The sequence below is a fragment of the Bombus flavifrons genome, chromosome 4 (assembly GCF_040668555.2).
Source record: "Bombus flavifrons isolate JBK064 chromosome 4, iyBomFlav1_principal, whole genome shotgun sequence".
In the NCBI taxonomy this organism is placed as follows: Eukaryota; Metazoa; Arthropoda; class Insecta; order Hymenoptera; family Apidae; genus Bombus; species Bombus flavifrons.
This window is the reverse complement of record NC_138445.1, coordinates 11,110,631-11,124,285: the sequence shown is the minus strand read 5'-3', so window position 1 is coordinate 11,124,285 and position 13,655 is coordinate 11,110,631. Positions and strand designations below refer to the sequence as shown.

The window sequence follows — 13,655 nt, the reverse complement described above, 5'->3', positions numbered from 1 at the left end:
CTATCCTCCTAATATTATTATATATTGCGATACTCTATTTGCTTCTTCTCTTTTACTTAAAAAACAAATATATGTAGAAAGATATTTCGAACAGTGATAGACAAAAGAAAAGTACTTTCTAAGACTGCATAATGCACTATTGTTTAGTTATTATCGTATCGTTAGATATTCGAAGAAGTTCAGTTCTAAAAACATACGGTAAAACATAAAACAAATAAATTAGAGCATTTTATATTTTACGATACGAGTTAAACGTTATAATCTTTAAGAAAATAGAAGATTATCCTACGAAATGGTATCTACAAATACATTACATAATTCTAAATATAAGAGATTACAAGATTGACTTCCTTTATACTGTGTATTAATAAACACTCTGCCATTTTGATGTCAAAAAAATATTTCAGAGAATAAGAAATGGAAAATTTATTTACATGCATGATATTACTTACCTCCAAATCCTGAAGTGTCTGAGTCCATCTGTAATTGGGCAAATCTGCGCCATTTCCACTGTTAGGCCGAAGTTTGTTCTTTTCCTTCTCATCTTCTTCCTCATCTTCTATTTCCTCATTTTTACCATTATGCGCATTATCACTATTATGAGCATCATGACCATTATGCGCATTATCACCACTTGGACCAGGAACAGCAAGTGATTCTTTTGCCGATTTCTGTAATCAGAACCGCAGAGTGTAATCAAAATAATTTCTTTAATATAACCTCAATTTTGCTAATCATAACTGCATACCTTATTGTCTATCTCTTCTTGTAACTTAACAGCCTGTTCATCAGTCAGTTCGACAATCTTTGACTCTAAGTAGAACTTTTCCTCCTTAGCCTTTTCTTCTTTCTTTCTCTTTTCTATTCTTTCTTTGCGACGTCTCTCTTGCTCTGCACGCTCTGCCTTTTCACCAGCTGCTTTGGTAACAGCCGTAGCTTCGTGTTTCTTAAATTTGCTCATAACAAGCTACAGTCAAATAACAAGATAGTAATGTGAATTGTAAAATCCACAAGAAGTGATGAAATCATTTACAACATCACACGACATTGTTTAAAGTCATAGACGAAGAACAATTACCTTCTCTGCAGCTCCTTCCCCTCCTCCCGTGTAGAAATCCGTTTTCCTCGCAAGAAAACTGAAGATTGTGTCTAGGAGCTACAAAGTAAACGATATTTCATTAATAATGGGAAAGTTATTTTGAAAATAATGATGTTTCTCCAAGTGAAACATAACCTAAGCTGGCGACGAAACAAGACTCACCTCTTGCACACCGCCTTCGTGTTGCTGAGCCATAGCCAGCAACATTCCATCAAATTTCTCCTCGTTCTTTGTCATTTTTCTTTAAAATTAGAAGAATATTTAATTAATATCAATGAGCAAATCACACGAAACGTCTACTGACGTTGAAAACCAACGCACTTTGTTACCACGTTTTAATCAGAAACATCTCGAATTATCGACCAAACACAATTTTAAACGGTACTCGTGACGCCCTCTAGCGTAGAATGCTGGCATTAAAGGGAATGCGTCGTTCTCCAATGATCTATGGGTCATTTAATTCTGTGTATCGATAAAACACAACCTTTTTCTAGAATAAATTAAAGAATTAATATAACTAATTATTATAAAAGATATATATCCTTCGACGAAACTCAGATGAATTAAGTAATTTTTAATTTATGAAGCAAAAATTTCAAGTTTAATATTATTCGAAAGGGACGGGGTTTTTAAAAAAGAAATCGATGTTATATGAAATGACAATTCCTTATGATCGCTGATACGCAACATTCCTTGAATGATGCAATATAAGAGATATAACTTGCAAAACACTCAAGTCGTTCATCGTAGAACCCTTCACTTTCCTTGCAAGCGCGCTCGCGAATCGTTTTCAATTTGATGCAAACGATAATCTCTTACTTCGGCGTCAAAACGTTAATGGGTTTCGCGTAACGAGAACGAAATTATTAACTGACCTGACCGAAAATTTATGCAAGGCGAACGTTGTAAAAAAGTAGGTTAAAGAAGTGAAAACAGCGTCCTTCGGGCGCGAATACATCGTCCGTTACAATTATTGCAAACAAATATAATGTTTCTTGCACCAAGATGATTCATTAGCGAAAGCAAGTGGATCTTTAAAATATGTGGAATTCTTGACGGAGTAAAATGAATAATCGAACTCCATTAGAGAATTAAAAATTTCGATTGACTGGATTCGATCGACTTTCAGCACAGTTCATACGCGTTCCACACGTGCAGCTAATTAGGTTACAATTTCTACTTCATCATCGCTGTATATATTTTTCTTAAAGTTATGAGGGAATGGCACACGATAGAACAAAAAGATTTCCAAAATTAATTACTCAGACACCGCCTAAAATTGGACCTGGAACTTACGATGTATCGGACTTGCCAGAGCCTAAAAGGCATCTTGGTACTATAATTAAAAGTAATTCACGGTGTTTCAAAATCCTAAGTTATGACATGAAATTCTTTCCACAGCTGATTGCTATCCCTTTCTCTCTGGATCAAAAAGGAGAACTATTGCTATATCGAGAGATGCCGAACGATTACCAGGGCCTGGCACGTACAATATAAAAGAACCTCAACGACATATACCAGAACGTAGTTTCTAAAAATTAAATCTATCGAGATTGAATTCAGCTAAGTCTTTGTGATGAAAGAATGATAAATTACAGGGCGGAGTCAGCATCGATTTTACAGATGCTAGATTTAAGGAAAGGATACCCGAAGGACCAGGTCCAGTGGATTATCACGTAGCTACAGATTTAATTAAGTCACGAAAAATAAGATGTCATCCTGGCACCTGGAGAGGTCCTGCAGGAAAAGTAACATATTTATTTAGTTTCTAAACTTGTGTATCTTTGCATGTCTTGTGTATTGTGAATCTTGTGTATTGTGTATTTATCTTATTTTGATAATAAATTGCAGCTATGGCTAACTCGACCTCCTCGTTCGATTATTCCAAATTCTACATCAATTCCAGACAAAAATTACACGGCGTATAATATCAACGAAAATGGAAGCTTAGTAAAGAACCCTCCCTTCAGAAAAAAAGCAACTTTCTTTTACAACGTCCCACGAGGAGTAAGAATCTTTGTATTTTCCTCTACAAGTTCACGAGCCAAATAAAACAATTTGTAGAATAAAAAAAATATTCAAAAAGAAAATATATAATTCTTAGGAAACAAATGCCACCACATTGCTCTACAAAGGAAACTTTTGGAGCAGAATGACAGGGAGAATCGAGCTTCCGCCCTCACTAACACCAGGTCCTGGAGATTACGAACACGAAGTGAAGAAAACAGCCGCGCAAGCACAAGATGAAAAAGTAAGAGAAGCGAAGAGAATGAGTTCTTGGCAGCCACGTTTCCTTGATACAATGTGCAGAAAAAAGACCCAAGAGGTAATATCATATGGACATAAAATTATATTGAAGTATGTTTTTGAAATACTTCGCCAATTGTGATGTTTGGAGTACACTTTTATAGAATTTTAATTTTATAGAATTTTCAAATAAATATAGAATTTTCCAGCCCCAAATGCGTATAACATAAAGGGCAATTTCGAGAAATTCTTCAAGATCGATTGCAAGTGTGACCCTTACGTCACAGAACCGCCCCCTTTTGGTCAAACTGCTAAGGTTCGGTTTTTGGAAACAATTTTATCAGAGAATTTTCGAGTTATAGAAATGTATATTTTATTACAGAGATTCGAAGATAAAGCGGAATCAAATGTACCTGGTCCAGGTAAATACGATTCTCCTGTTCGAATAAAATGTACAGGCTCCATTTACCCTGCGCCATTTGGCACCTGTGTTGGTCGTTTTCCAAAAATTTCCGACGACACTGGGCCAGGTAACACTGTTTTCCATTAAAAAATTTATTCATTGTTATTTATTTATTATTATAAAATGTATTTATTATTATTATTTCTGTTATGTTTTCGACTCAGTCACTCATCGAAATTGTTAGCATCTTATCGAGGAAGCGCATTTCTGTTTTAGGGCCCAGCGATTACCATTCGAAAGTCGGTAACTTGGCATACGAGTCAGAGAAGCGTTACCGGTACGCTTATTTAAGACAGCTGCAGCCACGGATTTATCTCGAGACAATTTCCTATCCAAACGAAGAGGATTATAATAATGCGTGTTCTTCAGAGAAAACTGAAGAAAAGAAGAGTGCTGTTTATCATGCTGCTTTCAAATCTAAAACACAGAGATTCCCTAAAATCGAAAAGGTAAAGATTCTCTATTTTCTAAGTCTTGCTAACTTCATCCGTTAATATAACTCATAACAAAATAGTTACACAATGATAATTACAAAACTATGACAATCGTGAAAGAAACTCAATGAATAGTATCATATTGAATCTAAACCAAACCATGTCAGATTTAATCCAGTCCTTTCTGTACTGAACGCGATAGCAAACACAGATGTCACCACCATTACATTCACTCAGCCAAACCACGTGAACTGGCAAAACCAAATTCCCCAAACAATTATGATATTAAAAAATACTCAACAACACCTACTAAACCGACATCCTTCTTCATAAACCGTCTCCAACCATCTCTAAGAAAAAATGAACAAAAGGAGAAACCAACAACCCTTCCAAGAAACTCTACCATAACCCACCCTCCACTCACGTGTCGTCGCCATCGAAAAAGAAGACCAAAACTCCCTTTATCAAAGCTGAGTCAGACATCAGAGAGGACCAAGCACTTTCAGATTGAAAATGTTAACCAGAAACGGAGCAATTGCTTTAATGAGATCGTAGTGTGCGCTTCGAGAGCGAGTAGTCACAATAAGTCTGCGGTCAGACCAAATTCAGGGGATTCTTTCGTTCGTTGCCGGAAATCCATGAACCAGCCAAGGTCCAGGTAATCCTCGAAGCGCAAGGTAATCAGGAGAGGTCGAGGTGAAATTAATGGCGGTGGATCGAAGCGATGCATCTGTACCCGGGGCGGTTCGAGACCAGGATCCAATTTGCCCGTTAATCGAGAGACCGTCGAATGCTGGTACGACGGTGTAGCCGCAGATAGGCCAAGATAGGACGGGACATAGCCGGAACAACGCGTGTTCCTGCCTCTGTCGCAACCGTCTCCTTTGAAGTAGCCGCGTTCCTCCACACTGAAAGGTGGAATCCTTCTGTGAGTCTCGCCTTTTGAGCGGCACGAAGTTCGCGTTTGACAGGTTGACACGCAGAAATTTCATTAAACACCGTTTTTCGGAGCCACTATGCGCTCGGATCGAAGAAGTAACTTGCGGTTTCCGGTCCGTCCACTTGGCTCGCAATTACGTTTAGAGGAAGTATCGGACTGAGATTAGAATCTCCACGATCGCACCTGCAAATTCGTGGAATTTAACGAGATACAAAGAGCGATAGAAGAACAATACTGCCGATAATTTTCTTTCATTTAATTATTTTTTATATTTGATAGAACTATCAAGTCCACTATATAAAGAAATTTTTCAACATTTTTTTTTGACGTGATGTGATGAAAAGGAAATAATTATTTTAGTAATTAAATTACTGAACTTATTATCATAATATTGAATTTATGGGTTTGTTACAATTTACTCTTCTAAACGAAGTAATAATTCTTAGGTGTTCTGGTAGGTTTCCTAATGATTTTTCACGCTTGCTTCAATTTTTCTAACTGTCCTAATATTCATGGACGAGGGACGCAGTATTCGACAAACAGATCGGAGGAATTTACGCTAAATTTTAATAAATTCCGCGTGAATCTCGATAAAAGTGGATTTTGGAAGGGAAACAGGTTCGTTTTATATGGACCAGAAGTTATATGTCGCTTTTGTCGTACGAGATTATCGCGACAGGGCGATAAAACGCAGGAAGAAGGTGTCGTCGCGAATTCTTACGATCGTCGGATAAGGATGTCGGAGTGGAAGGAGGATGACGATGTCGTTGAGATTCAGGGACGACGGTATTTACATAACGTAGGGAAGCGTCGTAACTCGACAGCGGCGGAAATGACGTTCTGCCACACTCTGCAGGTCATTTCCACGTAGAGGCGCGTGGCCGACGTAGCCCAGAGAAATCACTTCCGGCTCGTTGAGCCGGAAATTCGAGCCAATCCCTGGCCTGGTATGTCGACTCACCCTCGAAACGCGGAACGTCGCTAGTATCGACCTTTAGTATTCATTTCTGAATCTCGAGAGATCGTTCGTTGTCGTTCGATCGAATTATCGTGAAGAAGACCGACGGTGCTTAATTGACGAACACTGATCAAATACTGGCAGGAAATGAATTTATGCTTGGTGATTCGAGTGTAATCGATTACGGGGCAATGGTAAAGATAACTCGACGAAGAAATGCCAGCTTTCGCGAGCAAATGCCCGTGAAAACCTTTACATTATCGGACGATTATTGGGAAATTCTTCTATTCTTTATTCCTGTACCTTTAAAACGAACGATACTTCTGGATGAATTATTGAGAATTAATCTCTTTATACGTATATATATATATGTCCTCCCGTAGATGAAGATGGAATAGCATTCGAAACGATGTGACTTACGTATAAATCTAATCGACACCCTCCCTGATTCCAAAAATCACGGACCCTTATTATTCAATATTTATAGACAGCTCCCGATTCCGGCGCTTACGAGGTCTTAACGGCTTTCAAGGCAAATCGTGATAAATGTGATTTCCTCTGTCCCCGATTAGCTCCTCCCTTCGGGACTCGCAGCAAACGACTGCCGAAGAGTCCGCGTGACATCAAAGATATGCCAGGTATATACATTAAATCAATGTCAAAAATTCTAGCAAAATTATTTTTAACCCATTAAGAACCAAGTAACGAAACAACGCTCAAAAGTTGTCTAAATTTTACAAACATTACTAAAATATAGTTAGGGAAACGTAAATTATTGTTTTGTCAAGTAACAGAGAAATGTATCGGGATAATAGAATTCATTGGTATTTAACGAGATGTCCATTAAATCTATTATTGCGACAAATTACACAAATATAATTTTTACCAGATCCAACCTATTATAACGTGATCACTGATATATCGGAAAATGTGAAGGGTGGTGTAATTCCAGAATCTGAGAAGATCGCAGAATTTTCATTCAGTCCGCCACCAACTCGCTACTGCGTAAGTTTTGATCTCTATATCAACGAAACTAACGGTATCGAATTATCGTAGAGTGTAGAAATGAAAACGATCGTCCTGTGGACGATTTCGAGGCCGTTGTTTTCATGGAACGACAACGTAACAACGAAACGAAAATCGAAACGGCGCAGCGGCCGGCGGATGGCTCGCGTATTTTCACGTCGAAATTTCTATTCCGTTCTGTCGGTTCACGTATACGGTATTTACTTTGTTGTCACGGTCCAGGATATTGCGTGCTCGGTGCGCGCGCGGGAATAATACCGGATACTTCAGATGGTGATGTATGAGCTGCGCGTTACGAGATGGTTAGATGGGCCAGCGTCGGTCCGTATTACCTCTGTCCGACGTGGTTCCACCGTGCACGAAGCGGGGTTCGTAAATAGCCCGAATTGAAACGGAAGTCCTTCTTTTTCCCCCGTTGGACGTCTTTCGCGCGCAACCAACCTGCGAGATGAATGTGTCGAGGGAATGGAAGTTCCGTGAATGTAAAGTTTGGAATTGTATCGTGCGCTGCTTGTCTGCCACGTCTTCTTTTAAAGGATAGAAAATATGTTTCAGGTTCTATATATGTAATACACCTGGTGAGTAATGCAGCTTCTTCAGTTCGTACGCTGGCAGACAAAAATTTTGAATCATTTTCTCAGTTTTATTTATCACGTCACGTCACAGCAATGTAGTGATACGAGAATTAATTGAAACATTTGAATGAAATGAACAGTCGCTTTTATGAAATTTTTAATATTTTCAATGGTGCATTAACAACGTAAAGTGCTAAATGTACCAAAAACGCTTAAACAGTTTCCAATGTTTTTATGTTTTAATATGTATATATATTCAAATATAACGTGCAATAGTAAGCGACCGGCTTGACGCTGTAGACAAAACATAAAATTTGCATAACGATCGATATGTTAAATTTGCTGTTCCTCGTTTATAAAATTCAGCTCCGAAAATAATTGTATCACCTACAGAATAATCCAATAATTTAATTTGATAAAAAGATGCAGTTAATACTACTATCAGAGACTTTATTCTTTCAATGAATATCATCTTACAGATTCATCCTTACCTTTCGTCCTCCATTCTGAAAAAATCGTTCAACGTCTCTTTGGGTAAACCGAAACTTATCAGAAATTGGACGAAACAGGAGGAAAGAAAGGAAGAATCTCATTGTGTCTGCAGGAGGAAGAAGCTTCGTTGGTTTGCTTCTCCCATACATCGACAGAAAAAATGACACACGTTTGTTTTCTGATAAAAGACTACCTTCGTTTTATAAAGAACAGATTCTGTTACTTTCATGAAATCTTACAAAAATCTACCCAGTTTGCTACCAACAAATATACACTTCGCTTTTCTAGGAAATTCGAGATTTTAATTTTCCCTACAGAAAACAATTTATATATCTTTTTCATAAATACGAAGCACAGCCTCTCTGTTCTTCAACGCGTATTTTAATAATGCCGCTGCAGCAAATGTCCTCCAGTTTATTCGTTAATGTACAATTATTATCCACGTCCGCTGCTGATGACACGTAACCAACAGTCATCGAGCAGAAATTTCCAAGCGTGTAAATCAAACGCAACGCGACTCTCGCGGATAATAGATTCCCCGAAGATCTTCACGGTGAAACGCGTTCAAGTCGAGGACGCTTGGGACGCGAGAATCGTCGACAACTCGGGGAAAAATCATGCGGATCAACGAAATATAGAATTTCAATTGTAATATTGCGTTGATGTCGTGGATTTTATGAATCGCATCTCACCCCGTGTCGCGTGTCATCGACGTAAATTATTCGACGATGCTTGCAAAAACGTTGATCGACACCGGCCAAATTTATTCGATTTCCATGTGTAATAATATCACGACGCACATACACGAAGCGAAATCATTGTAGATGATGTGATATAACCCCTATGAATCTAAATACGACAGGAAGTAACGTCGATACATAGGTGTCTACGAATTTGCATAACAAATTTAAAGAGGATTTTTGATCCGCCAATGATATCCCAATCGATCCCGCGATATATTATTAAAATGAGATACAAAATACTTTTTAAAATACAAAATAGGAAATTTGTGAAATTAGCGTAAAATATTCTGCATGCAAAACTCTTGTCGTAAAGATATTATGATTAATAGGGTAATACCAACGTTATAGATTGATAGAGTCGGTTATGAATACTTGGACATTGAACCCGCCGGATTATGAGCCAAGTATCGGACGTAAATGGAGCGATACATTATCATCATAATGTATACGAAACACTAAAAGCCAAGCCAAGAAGCGTTGAGGTTCGAACGTGCTTGCTATGGACTTTGATCGATCACTGTGAATGGAAACTCGGTTACTCGTACATTACCTTCCCTTATAGTTTCCTCAAAGAGCTTCTTACGCCAGTTCTGAAATGCAAAACCTGCTTCTTGAAATTCTATACACAAAACCATATCGTAATCCTCTTAAAGATCTAATAAAGATATCCTTACAATTCAATCACAAACTTTCGGTATCTAATATCATAGAAGTTTAATCTACAATAATTTTTAAGTCATAAATTTCGAATAAAATCGCAAAACTATAATCGAAAATAATTTTCAATAATTTTCAAATATACTGCAACTGTCGATATTTATAAATTGCATGCCAATATAATTTAATTTTTATCGCATTGGTTACGCCGCCATGTCTGACAATAGGCTCGTCCGTTTCTCCTTACGCGCTTTAATCCACACAGTCGATGACGAAGACAATATTTGCGGCGGTTTAGCATTTAAAATCAACGTCGACGAGAAAAAGTCGTAAGTCGGTGTTATTTCAACGCGTTATCCATCGCCTACTTCGTTTTCTGCCATCGTTGTCGGGTAATAAATACTTTAATTGCAAGGGGGAGAGTTTCTTCTTTTATCTGCGCGTGCAGCTCCCTTCAGCGAAAAGAATCCTTCGAGGGTATTTAAAGTCTCGTAGTTACTTTCGTAATTACTCTTCGTTTCACTCGGTACACCGGCAAACAGATGGAAAATGATAAAAAAAGAAAAGAAGGAGAAAAGAAAAAGAAGAAAGAGAAGAGAGAAATGAAAGGTAGAAACGAAAACGAAGATCCACCGTAGTTATAATACCTTTCCTCTCCCTCTGGGACTTGAATATTTATGTACTGGATGTTCTCACTGACGTATGCAATCTTCGGGAAGATCGTATAAAAAGCGCGCTCCGTTTCGGTCCCTTATCATCTATTTGCATTCTTCGCTTCGATGATATAATTTATGAACGGCCGGAAAGCGATGTCCGGTCGTTGCTTTATTTTTAACGTGAACGTGGCCCGTGTCGTTATTTCCATATTTGCTTTAATTACTGGTAAGACGTGCTAAAAACATCTTTGTCAGTCCAGCGACCGAAATTGAATAATGTTAGTTAAAATGTTTGTTAAATACTTTAATCATGTTAAAGGAACGATAAATAATAGATTGTAATGCAAAAATGATGCATTTATCCTGTCTGCTGATTATTTACATAGCGGATATATTTTTGAAATAAAATCATTTCAATTATGATAACACTTTGTTACATGTTATTTTATGAAATTCAATTGAAAAATAAAACTTTCATTCTAAGAACGTAATATTGAAATGCTTTTCAGAGATGCAATGAATAATTTTAAATGCAATCTAAAAACGGTTTTACTCTGTTCACTGATTAATTAGTAGAGATATTCCTGGAATAAAATTATTGCAATAGTAAGAACGTTTTGCTGCACGTCATCTTATATTGAGTCACGTTTAAAATTGGAATTATACTTTATTCTTTCAAGAAGAAAATCTTGAAAGACCTTTTTATCGCTTTAGATGGAAGGACTGTGATAAATCAAGACAGTAAAGCAATTAAATGCTTCATTCCCGATGTAAGGCGATTACAACGGTTTAAATCCAATTTGACAGACTTCTCTCTCAATCTCTCGGGCGTCTTCCTTCTGTTTTTATACTTTTCACAAAGTACGTTCTCGGCTTCGTTTTTACACTCAAGACAATCGCGCGAAAACATTCATGTTCGAGGATTCGCATATTTGCACTACGGTCGTTCGGTCTTTTTTATTGTTTGAGAATACACCGTGGACGCCCGGGAAATTCTTACGACGTTTAAACAACGGTTACACGAGTGTAAACGTAGACGTTGACAAAAATTATTCATCAACAGTCATATGTAAATCTTGAACAATCTAAAAGACATCTTTCTACATAATTCTCAAATCTCAGAAAACAAGACCGCACAATTTTCTGCAACCACTTTATAGAAGTCGTAGTTCATTCACAATTACCAAAACTTCCAAAATGGTATATTCAAGAATATAACGTAGATTTTGACAAAATTGTTTGTCAGAAGTAATGCACGACGTTAGACCAAATACGGTCGAATAAATCTTCATAAATCACACTCAAATCTCATGAAACGATAATGTCCAAATTTATCAAGTCGTCCTGTGAATTCCCCAAACTGTAATGTAGAAGTGGACAAAACGATTGATCGTGAATAATACCCAACACTTGAACAGATACAGAACAAACGCCTTCTTGAATCTCACAAAACAAAATAATACTACCTGCAGAATATTTTCTAACTATATCCAGAAAGAAAAAGAATGGCAATTCGTTTAAATTAATCAAGATCCACAAAGAATTCCTAAAACACGATCAACTGTCAAACTCTCGGAGCGAGAATAATTCGAACCCATAAACTTCTCTCTACGGGACCCTCGGTCGTCTTTCTGAACCAGTAATCGGAGAAGCCCAGCATTCTTCTCTTGCTCGCAGCATCACGTGCCGACGTGTGTATCAGCGTCGCAAAATGTAGCGTCGACGTCGGCGTATCATCGTCGACGACGTATCGTAGCCGCTAATTTCCTCGCGGAATCGTCACACTCCGCTTGTCACCGCGTCCGGGAAGCAATTCCGTAGATTCTTGCCTCGGAGGAATGTTCCCTTTGATCGTAGCTTCGCGAGCATTGCTCTTAACAAGAGGCAACGTATAACTCGCCGGTCCCGATTCTCCCGTTATAGCTACGTGATCTCCTTTGAAACACCTTCCTCCTTAGAGCAACCGAGGCGAAACACGACATTTATCAAAAATTCCGGTCGTACGGGCGCGATTGTCTTGCCGCGTATCGCCGAGCGCCATGCCGTCGCGTCGCCTGAATCGAGCGTAGTCTCACGCTTCGGCTCTTGCGACCGACGGCGATTGACGCGGGTCATTTTGCGGTCGAGCCACACAATGTAGCCTGGCAGTGAATCTTGTTGACGCGAGCACGAGATGTCATCTCGTGACCAAACGGCCGCGAACCCTGCCACATCGTGTACTTTGGAAATTGCGTCTTTGTCGGAGGTTCGTGATACGTGGGGTTGTTACGGAAGATGTTTGTGAAGTAGTAATATTGCTCGAATTTTTCGGCTGATAATAATAATCCGACGAAGTAATGTTCCTGTAGTTAGAATATAAGTGCTCGTCATCTTTATGAGAAATAAAATTTTCAAAGAAGGGTTTGATTAATAATGATAATCATATCAATAATGATAATTATAAATAAATATTGATAATCAGAGATAAAATGTGAAATATTGTATGGTAAAAATAAAAATGTAGAAACTCTTGTTCAATCATCACGGTCGAGCAATATTAAATAACACTTGCATTATAGAATTATCATATTCACAGTTTCCTAATGAATACGAAGATCGGCGTAATTCTTCATTTAATTTTGATAAAATGTGATCTACATTTCCGGAAGGAACATATTAATACTTAGGTATCATCATGGGATTAAATTCGAAGAACATAAACCAAGTAAAAGAGAGAATTATAAACATTTTATAAACATGTTTAACTAAGAACGAACATGCGAGGCAGAAGCACATCTTCGTTTAAAATTATGCACACGTCAAATACAAAATTTTTGTTCTTATGAATCGTAATAAGGAGATCGATGTAAATAGTGATTTTCATAATTCTATGACAGCAGCATGTACGTGGATGGCGACCAGAAGCGCATCCAGGCCATGTAGGCTCCTTGTGAACAATTTCGACAGGATCGACACGATATCGGAGAGGACTGTTAATCGGCGGATCTCCAGTCGGCGTTGATAATGTGGCGGGACTCGCAACGAGGACGACATTACCGTCGCAACCCCACATCGGACAGGACCAAGGGTATCAATCAGTGGTACATGAAAGGGGCGCGGTTCGGCCACGTCTGTCGTCGGATCTCGCATTGTCTGGCTGCGACAGATAGACAGAAGCGACGCGAACTTCCGACGTATCTCTATCTGATGACGCCTCTGCGCCACTGGAAACGCCGTCACGTTACTTTGTTCGCGATCCCCTTCGTCGACGCCTCCAATGTGGGGTGTTAATAAATTTTCCAAGGCCTGACACACCGACTCGCCGGATTTCGGAGGAAAACGCTCTACCTCGATTATGTATATACCTACACAATTTCCCCGGTCGA

The 13,655-nt window shown here is 38.4% G+C and overlaps 2 protein-coding genes across 2 annotated transcripts in view; one reads left to right on the top strand and one right to left on the bottom strand.

Annotated features, from left to right (window-relative positions):
* The window catches only part of nudC (nuclear distribution C, dynein complex regulator), a 102,776-nt gene extending 101,320 nt beyond the window's left edge, over window positions 1–1,456 (bottom strand). Inside the window, exons 1-4 of the mRNA XM_069111998.1 lie at window positions 1,262–1,456; window positions 1,079–1,156; window positions 749–967; window positions 453–671 (exon numbers count right to left, since the gene is read on the bottom strand). Coding sequence (XP_068968099.1) covers window positions 453–671; window positions 749–967; window positions 1,079–1,156; window positions 1,262–1,336 — 591 coding nt within the window. The 5' untranslated portion in view covers window positions 1,337–1,456. The remainder of the gene's footprint in view (window positions 1–452; window positions 672–748; window positions 968–1,078; window positions 1,157–1,261) is intronic.
* An 864-nt stretch (window positions 1,457–2,320) lies between these two features.
* Window positions 2,321–3,488, top strand: LOC138179110 (sperm-tail PG-rich repeat-containing protein 2). The gene is made up of 5 exons (XM_069111562.1): window positions 2,321–2,432; window positions 2,501–2,623; window positions 2,723–2,847; window positions 2,951–3,106; window positions 3,204–3,488. The coding sequence occupies exons 1-5, from the start codon at window positions 2,321–2,323 to the stop codon at window positions 3,486–3,488; spliced, it is 801 nt and encodes a 266-aa protein (XP_068967663.1).
* The last annotated feature ends 10,167 nt before the right edge of the window (window positions 3,489–13,655 follow it).